Below are 9,944 nucleotides of genomic sequence, written 5' to 3' on the forward strand. Positions count from 1 at the left end.
TCCTAATATCTAATCTAAACCTACACTCTCAGTTTGAAATCATTCCTCCTTGTCCTGTCACTACATGCTCTGTAAATAGTCTTGCCCCATCTTTCCTTTGGGCTACCTTCAGGAATGCCGCAGTTGGGTCACCCCAAGACTTCGCCAGCCCGAGCAATCCCAACTCTCTCATCCTTTCCTTCATCCCTCTGATCAACTTGGCGGCCGCCTCTGGACTGGCTCCAACACGTCCCTGTCCTTGCTGTGCTGGGGACCTTTCCGCTCCTTCCCTTCCTGGCTCGGCAGGGACGCTCCCGGAGCCCCGCCCGGCCCGGCCCTGCCCGCCCGGTGGAGGCGGAGCCGCGCAGGACTCGCCGCCGCCGCCCGCGCCGGAGCGGCTGCCGCCCGCGCCGGGGCCATGGAGGACTTTCACCCCCACAACGATGAGGTAGGGCCGCCGCCTCGCCCGGCGCTGGGCCCGGGGCCCTCCGCCCGCCCGACCCCGCCGTGCCTGAGGGGCCGGGGCCGAGCGGCGCTGCCGGGGCCGCGGGGTGGATGTTCCCTCCGGGAAGGAGCCGCTGGGGCTGGCAGACCGCGGCCATTTTTCCAGGGAAAAAACCCATTTCCAGGGGAAAATCCCAGGAAGTGCCGGGCCCGGGCAGCGCCGCGGGCTCGTCCTGCCTGTTCGGGCGGAGGAGCCGATCCCTCCCCTGACGCTGCTTCAGGGCTCTGGCCACCAGTTTTCATTTAAAAATCAACCAAAACTTCCAGCTACTTAAACATTAATGGCCTTGAGGTTTCTGCCCCTGCCCGAGTGTTCGGAGCTCATGGGTGTGCAGAGGCGGGTGGCACAAGGGAACGTGCCACGATTCCTTTGTGAGCCAAGCCAAGTGCCCATGAGCAGGAAGGAGTGGGAAATAGGAGGAATTAAAACCTGCAAGCTTTTTCTGCGCTTGAGAAAGGTGTTTGGGTAAGGTAAGGACTGTGCAAACCAGTCTTTTCACATATTAGGTTTGCAAAACTGTGTGTTGCCCTTGGGAAGCAAGATGTAACCTGTGGGTAAGCAAGTTTGTGACTCCTGTAAAAACACAGATTAAGACCCAGAGGAAAACATTTGTCATTTAATTTTTCCTGGAGAATGTTCCTGTCACAAGCATAGACATGGTGGAATTTAATATTTACAGAAAACGTCAAGTGAATCTGTTTCAAAGTTCATGAGGTCTGAGTTTTTTGGCCCCACTCAAACGTCATAGAAAAGCAATGCTAAATTACAAATGTATAGAGCTAAGGAAAAAAATATTTAAAAATTATACTAATAGACTACAATGCAAATAACCAGACACAAGGCCTAATCATTATGTGTGCTGCAGAGTAAAACTATAATTTGTCTACTTTTCAGACACAAATAATAATAATGATTAATTTCTGTTGCAGATGATCTTCAATGCTGATGAGGCCCACAACATAGTTAAGGAGGTAGGTTTTTGCTAACAGCTGTGTTTTGAAGAAATTCTTTACAATACCTTGCACAGTAGTGAAAGCAGTTATTTTCATTGACTGCCTCAGATAAATATAAAATTGTATAGAATTAGTATTTATATAAAGACAGAGTTTAACTTGGAGCTGCTTTAAGCTTCACCCAGTTGCTGTCTTCAACTACCTAAAGAGAAGGTAGATGAGAGGGGAGCCAGATTTGCATTACAGTGGAAAGAGTCAGGGTGAGGGTCACAAGCTGCAGGGGAAATTCACTCCAATTGGTTTTTTCCCTTTATCCAGCTAGAGAGAAGGTAATCACTGGAGAGATTGCAGGGACAGCTTGTGGAGTTTCCATCCTTAGAGATTTTTAAAACTTGACTGGACAAGGCCTTGAATGACGTTATCAGTCTTGGAAGTTAGTCTTGGCATGTGTGGGAGGTTGCACTCTATGAGCTCCTTGTTCTAGCTTTTAAAATACATTTTTGCAGAGAAAGAATAGGATGAAAGTGAATAGTCTGATAGTCTAAATTAAATACCTAGTAACTATAAAATTATTAATAAGAAGCCTGTGGCTCACAGATACTTTCAGGGTTTGTAGGGAAATAGTGTTTTGAGACAGGGGTTTCTAGAGGGACTCTGCAGGTCCTTTCCCACCTGCACTTTTTGAAGCTGCTCCAGTACACAACAGCAGGCTCTTGGATGTTAGATAAACAACAGTTCAGCCCTTTATGTAACTGTCCCTGCCTTGTAAAGCCAAATATGGTGTGGCACAGTCTCCAGACACTGGGAGTAAAGCCAAGTGTTTCCACCTCTGACTGGAAGCTTAACCAGGGCCAAGGAGCTCCAGCACTGGGTACATCTCTGGAAGGACCAGAATCCCTGAGGGGTCTTGTCCCTCTTCTGTCTTTTGTTGTGCTTTGTGACTGTTTCCACTGACTCCTCTGGCCAGCTTTGTGCAGTGTGGTCAGAATTAACTGGGCTTTTCAAAATCTGGGACACAGGTCTCTTACACAGCCTGTTAGTGGGGGATTAGTGCAAGGGACACCTCTTACTGAATGACAGAAGAACACAGTTTTATTTCCCTTACCTTTTCCAGGTGTGTTCCAGGTTTCTTAAGTGAATTCCTCAGCTTTAAGAAGTATCCATCAGCACATAATTCTGAATTTCTCAGGAGCAGAGAATTCAGTTTAAGAGTTACAGTTTGACAGAAGGATTTCTGTTCAATCATTTTAAGTTTAAGCAAGTGTTGGCCAATCTGTAGCTGTGGGAGAACAATCAATTTTCCAGGAGTTCAACTGTTTCTTGTGCAGCAGGATATGACCCTTGAGTATCTTCCTCATCTTTTAAGTGGAGATGTGCATTTCACTGTTGTCACTCTGTCTCTGAAGGTTTTGGAATTTTGGCTATATGCTCTGAAAGGTTGGCCAGCCCAAGCTGCTATTATTGATTTGAGTAGTGCCATCCCCATTGCAGCAGCTTCTGAAAGCCAAACTGGAGCTGGCAGTCACTAGGAACAGTGGGATGTGTTAGGATCTTCACTGGCAAATAAATTCATTCACTTGGTACCCAAAGCATATGGCTAAGGCTTTCCTGCAAGAAATGTTTAGTCATTTTTATACCTGTAATATGTGGTAAGTATGTACTAAAAATAAATTTCCAAGAAGGGTCATTTTATTTCCCATTCAGCAGCTGATACCTAATGAGCTTGAGTGATTCAAAGTAACCTAACTCTCAGAAAAATGTCCCTCAGATTATGAAAAACATTTTATATTCTACATTTTGAAGTGTGTTTACTGTAACTATTTTCCCCCTCTGTTCTAGTGCATAGAAAATGTGTTAGGCAAGGCAGATTATAATCACAACAAAGTCAACCAATGGACTGCTGCTATAGTGGAACAGTCACTGACCCATCTGGTGAAACTTGGGAAAACCTATAAGTACATTGGTAAGTACAAGCAGCTGTACTTGTAGCACGGGCAGTCACAATAAATAATTGCTGGAAGGTTCAGGGAAATGCTATAAACAAACAGAGCAGGCACCTGAACTCTTCTGTTACAGAGATTTTTAGAAATACCCGTGGTAAAGCTGTGGCAGTTTTACCTGGCTGAGCATGCTGGCAACACTTAACACAGATTACATGTTACATGGTCTTTCCCAGCCCCAAGACAATTATATCAACCTTTTAGTATCAGTTCAGGAAAAAATTGCTATCTTTAATAAAATTTACAATCAGAGTAAGCCTCCTCTAAATAGAAGCATCTGGAAGACTTTTAGTCGTGTATGTAAGGTCATGTCCCATTATATTTATGTGTATACATGTGGAAGGAAAAAGGTAAATTAAGAAGTTTAACCCATTTTGGTCCTTTTGTGGAGTGTTGATGTAATAGCAAGTGTTTGCACTCTGGTCTGTTTTGAAAGTCTTGGCCCCAAGTTGTCAGTAGTTTTTTGAACATTGCAGGTCAGTCTAGAAAAGCTGCTCATTACTGGAGTGTGGTTTCAGAGAGGGATCCACAAGTATTTTTGGGAAACAACTCGACTCTCATCAAGTGTGACTTCTACTTTACCTGTGAGAACAGCACCTGCACTCCCATTCTGAGGGCACAAGCCCATCTCAGTAGTTTGACAAAAACCACAATCCTCTTAGCCAGTGCTTTGTTGAAGCTGTTGTCTTCATATGAGTAAAAATAATAACGAAATTAATAACAAGTTCTTGAGGAAAATACTGGGGCCAAATGGATCATCAAGTGTGACTTCTACTTTACCTGTGAGAACAGCACCTGCACTCCCATTCTGCGGGGCACAAGCCTATCTCACTAGTTTAAAGGACAAAAACCACAATCCTCTTAGCCAATGCTTTGTTGAAGCTGTTGTCTTCATATAAATAAAAATAATAATAAAATGAATAACAAGTTCTTGAGGAAAATACTGGCACCAAAGGGGTTGTCAAAAAAGGTTTTGTCTTAGCTGAATGCCACGTGCCAGCCCTTTGGAAATGTAATACAGGCTCGAGTTTGTAAATGCTGAATGATTCACCTCTTCTGCTTTAATTCCCTGGTTTTATGGCTGTATCTTGCAGTCACCTGTGCAGTGATGCAGAGGAGTGGAGCTGGTCTTCACACAGCAAGCTCATGCTTCTGGGATACCACAACTGATGGTAAGTATCCCCATCCAAACAGAAAATTTGTAACAAGAGAGATGTTACTTCTTGCTCAGTTGTATTAGTTGGGTTGAACATTTTTGGGAATGGCTGTGGAAGCAGTAATTTTGACAATGAGATGCTTGTTTACAATCCCAGCAAAAATGTTATCAGTCAGTGCTGGCATTAAGAGCAGTTGCTTTGTAAATTTTGAGGAGCAGGAATAGAAAAGCCTTTCATTCTGAAACAAGAGTCAAAACATTTAATTTTCTCTGCTGAAGAGGCAGAAAACATGGTTCACAGTAAATACGCATGGGTAGCCCTAAACATATCTGCCTGCTGTGAGGGGACAGCTACTTTAAAGGAGAAAAGAACTTACTAAAAAATAGAAATAGTTATACTTACCAAATGTGTTTCTGTGTAACTGTCAGCCAGGCTTTGGATGCATTGTATTGTTTCAAAAATAGTTCTAAATAGATTTTTTCACAGGTTAAAAATATCATAGGGAAACAATATTAAAATAATTTGTTGTCTGTCAGATTCAGAAAGGTCTTTTAGAGAACTGTGCTAAGGTTTGAGTTTAAAAAACAGAGAGGGCCTCAAAAAGTCAACCAATCTGAAAAAGAAATCATAATATAAAGTTAAGTAAACACAGTTTAATCTTCATATTTCTTTTGCTTATAAGGCATTGATACAACAGAAGACGAAGAACAGCAGAAAGTAAATACACTGGAATATATTTGATCCAGTTCCTTTTCTGATTTCTTGTCTAATTGTCATGCCAGTTTCAGTATAGGAATTTCAAGGATTTTTGCAAGTCCAGCTTTTAAAGAAAGATACTGGAATAGTGTTTTCCTATTAATTTTCTTAAGCTTACAAGTCTCACATTAGGTAGCAAACAATATATTAGTTAATAAAAATGTTTTGAGCATTTTAGGTTTTTTATAGTCAAGCTGACATGCTACTATTTCCCTTAAATTACAGCTTAAATATTCGTACTAATCTGGCATCATTTATACTTTATTGAAGTGACTGTAGTAAAGACAATGGAAATCTATTTTAATTTTGTAATAATCTCTTCCAGGAACCTGCACAGTGAGATGGGAAAACAGAACCATGAACTGCATTGTCAATGTGTTTGCTGTTGCTATTATCCTGTAGCTGACTGGAAGAGAAATAGAAGCAACACCGAAGCCTTTAAAAAATAAATCGTCCTAACCCATGGCTAAATATTTCAAACTATTATTTGTTTCTGTATGGGCAGCATACAGAAGTTCTCTACAGAGAACATACAGTCTAAGCCAGTTCTCATAGATTAGTTATCTGAAAGCTAGCAAAGAAATTTAATATATATATATATATATATATATCTAAAGAGAAAAATTTAGTAATTTAAATATTTAGAAGTATGTTAATGAGAAGTTGCCACAAAGATCAGTATAATTTATGTCAAATAATATCAAAGATATTTTATTCCAGAGGAACAAAACACATCAAAGGAAATGTCAAAGGGCAAGCAAGACTTCTCAGGACTATGGTGCCTTTGGGAACAAATTATGAACACAATTCAGAGTGGATTTACTGTAAACAATACTGGTTCTCCATGCTTGGTTAAACAAAGCAAACTCTCCCTTGGAATGCAGGTGCTTGTGAAATTGCATGAGCATCACTTTTTGGTCAAACATGAGCGTTTACATGGACACTAAATCCAGGTAAGCTTCCCCCCTGGAGGCAGAGGAGGACTTTGCTGGGAGAGGGGTGAAATATACCCAGTCCTAGCAGAATTCTAATTTGTCATCAAATGAAGAGCATAACATTTATTAGTAATTCAGGAAAACATGCTGGGGATCTGACACCAGCCCTTAATTCATCATTTATAAATCTGAAAACATTCTGAAGGTACTTAAAATTGATTTTATTCCATGATTACAGAATTGTAGTGACAAGCACTTTATTGATTCCTCATGCAGCAGCCAGGAGCCAGGGCAATATGGCTGCACCCATACTCCAGAGAGGATTGAAGTGATCAGTGGGAAGGCACACACATTTCTAGAGGCTCTTGTTAGCTTTGAAAGTATTCATTAAAGTAACATATCTGTTCTTTATAAGAGTTCTCCTATGTTCTCTAAGTCTATAATTGGATCTTAGTCCTGTGAAATAAAACAGTTATGTTTTCAGCACTAAGAATTCCCCTCCTTTAAAGATTTATGCAAGTTCTTAACTTTGCTCATCTGATGAGTCTTAACTTGAAATATTCCACATGGAAGAAAAGCGTTTGCACACCTGCAAGTATTTGCTGGATTGGGGCCTACATTTTTGTTGATTAATGCACACATTATATGATAAAGAGATGTATCAATACCAAAAATGCCTAAACGATTGCTGCCACTAAGTGGTAGCTGCATTAAGTTGTTTTCTCAGATGCTGCTTAAGGATAGAATTTTTTGTTTATACTGTATGTCTTTGAAAGAGACTGGTAACAGCCTAACAGTAGGGCTGTTTTGAATTTTAAGAAATTAAATGAATATTAAAGCACTATTATGCAGTTTTGTTTGATTTTGGGTTGTTTTTCAGATAACTGACTATTAGGGTATGAAGCAAGAGTCCTGTGCAAAGAGCAAGCTAAAGATTATTTTACTGCTTAAATTGTGTATATGTGTAGCTGGTGTGACACTACAGAAGGAGCCCTGTGTATGTGTAGTTTACAATAATGTTCAAAGTATCTTGCTTTGCAGACAAATAAAATTCTGCTTTTACCGAAGTGCAAGCAAAATTAATGCTGTAATGGTGCATTTGCCAAAGGCAAGTGTTGTGTGAAAATGTGTGTGTATGTTGTACTGACCTTCAAATGTAGATTAATAATTAAGCATTATTTAGGTTAGGATAGAAATTTCTGAATTTGGTTCCAGCATCCAAGAGGCAAATTATGGAACTAACAAAAATACATTAGTTTCACTCATATTTGGGATTGTGCAATGTAAAAAAATGTGAGGCAGCAACGGGAGAAAGGTGTGGTATGATCAGTATGGTTAAAGAAGTGGGTAAGTAAAAACAGTGGTGGCTGTTGTGCCCCTGTCATGAGTATTGAGGTGCAATGAGCAGAAGAAATATTCCACATAGCTACTTGTAACATCTTTTGGTATTTTTGCTTTACTTGAAAACCAGGTGCACTGAGTAAGACTATCAGTTTAATGAGGCTTGGTGAAGGTCCTCCTGCAGAAGAACCCTAGGAAATACTGCTTAATTATATGACTGTTTAATTTTTCTTTCTACCAAAAAAAAATAAAGTTTTGCCTTAGTTGTATTTTTGTTTTGTGTTCTTGATGACTATAAAAAGTAACTGGGAAAAAAATTCCTCTTACTTCCCTTCACTTGTGGGAGCTTGGGAAATACATTGAAGATCATTTCAGAGACAAGATCTGGTAGAAATCCTATTCCAGGCTTGGCCTAATTTCTTACACCTCTATTTCTCACACCTTTCCCCTATTGCAAATCTTGATGGTACAAGTTAAAGCTTTTTTACTACAGAAAGATTATTATGAAACTGGGCAAAGTATTTTCATTCTGCATCATGTCCCAGTAAACTTAGCTTGTTTTCCATCTTTCTTTTCCCCATCCTCTTTAGGTACACAGCTACTTTTAACTTTCCTAACAAATGCTGAACATTATTATCTGCTTTTCCAAGTAGTTCATTTCAAGGATAGATCTATGAATTGCAGACTCTGAAAGCCCACAGCATTTCACTGGTATTTTCTAGCAAGACATATTTTCTTTGTTGTGGCAATCAGGGGTTTGAGTTATGATTAACAATGGTGATTTTATTAACAGGACAGAAGGGTTTGTATTAAGGTACAGCCCATGTATAGGGCACTGTGTGTCCCCATGTATGATTTCATGATGAAAGATACCTGCTGTTCTTCCCACACAGGTCTAGTTCATGTAAACAGAGGAGTGTGAACATGGAAGTAAGGGAGCAGATTTGTTACTTTCCTTATTGCCAGCTGGGTGTCTGCCAGTCACTCGTTACCTTTCTGATGGCTGTGATCCCATTACACTCGATCTGTGCCACCAGTATAAAGTCTGGTGTGTTCAGCTCAGATTCCTGCAATCCAAAGCACTCACAGAATCCACTGAAATCCCAGCTTGCAGCTAAGCCATGTGGAGCTGGATGTGAATGTCAGCACACTGATATTTCAAATACACCATGAAAGAAGCTGTTAGCTCCTGATAGCCTGCATGCATCAGTGCAGTGGCTGCCATACAGAGACACACAGGGTTTGCTGTAATACAGAGAGCAGTTCCTGTAATGAGCAATTCTTACCTGATTATTGGGATGTGCCTTGCTGCCTCCTGTGCAGTCTGACCAGGTCATTTTATTCCCATTTAATTTGGAGAGGGATTTTTTTAGCACAGTCATGGTGTTGATAAAAGCACAAAGCCAGTCTACACCCCCATCAGAATATCCTGAGTCAGGAAGTTCTGTCTGTGTGCTGCAGGACCTTCCTAGCTCAAAGCCAGCACCAGTTTGTCTCTCAGGGAGTATCAGCTCAGAGGTGATACCCTGTAAATGCAGCAATAAACCCAGCTGTACCACAGCTCCAAAGCCATGCAGTCACATTTATGTTGTGCTGCCTGTGAGCTGCTCTCCCTGCTGGGTCCCTGCCAGGTAAGGGGTCTGCGGGCATTGGTCGTGTATTGAATGGTTTCTCTCTTCCCCCCTCCTCGAAGAAAGCTGCAGCCAAACACCACATGCCTCCAGAGGGTGATTTTTCTATTTCATTGAATCTAAATCACCATTGAGTAACTGGAGATAAGTTTTAGCTCCCATGTTCTACCAAGCATCTGTTTTCAGACACAGGAAGCATATGTGGCAGCAGCTGTATTTGTTACATAAAAGTTTTCTAAAAAGAAAGAGGGTTGTGCTAGAATGACAGCTGCAAACACCCCTGAAACCACCATCCAATGTCTGATCTAAAATGAATTGAAAAGGGGAATAAGAGTCACAGAAACACCTCCCTGGTCATTATGGTTTGTTTGCATTTACCCTCATGCAAAGGAGCTACTGGGGTCACAGAGCACAGGTACTTGAAGCAAAAGAGATGGAAAGGCAAGTTTTGTAGTGACACTAACATTTTGAAATGTTACAGTTTTACTATAGGTACAGTTTTACAGTTTTACCAATATGTAAGTTACTAACAGAGTTTGTAATCTATGTTTGTGAGGCTTCACAGCACAGAGGTGACAGAGTTCAGAATTAAAGCCATCAAAATGTCCCATGCAGAGGGAAAGGCGCTGAGATGGACTGAACTGGCTCAGCTGCAACACCTTCAAACTGCTTTCCAGTCAGCAGGTT

The 9,944-nt window shown here is 40.9% G+C and overlaps 1 protein-coding gene across 1 annotated transcript; it reads left to right on the forward strand.

Moving 5' to 3' along the window:
- The first annotated feature begins 314 nt into the window (after window positions 1–314).
- Window positions 315–7,895, forward strand: DYNLT3 (dynein light chain Tctex-type 3). The gene is made up of 5 exons (XM_039729430.1): window positions 315–427; window positions 1,414–1,455; window positions 3,277–3,400; window positions 4,532–4,609; window positions 5,676–7,895. The coding sequence occupies exons 1-5, from the start codon at window positions 398–400 to the stop codon at window positions 5,750–5,752; spliced, it is 351 nt and encodes a 116-aa protein (XP_039585364.1). The 5' UTR covers window positions 315–397; the 3' UTR covers window positions 5,753–7,895.
- Window positions 7,896–9,944: the final 2,049 nt, after the last annotated feature.

The sequence above is a fragment of the Passer montanus genome, unplaced genomic scaffold (assembly GCF_014805655.1).
Source record: "Passer montanus isolate IOZ18808 unplaced genomic scaffold, ASM1480565v1 scaffold69, whole genome shotgun sequence".
NCBI classification, from domain to species: domain Eukaryota; kingdom Metazoa; phylum Chordata; class Aves; order Passeriformes; family Passeridae; genus Passer; species Passer montanus.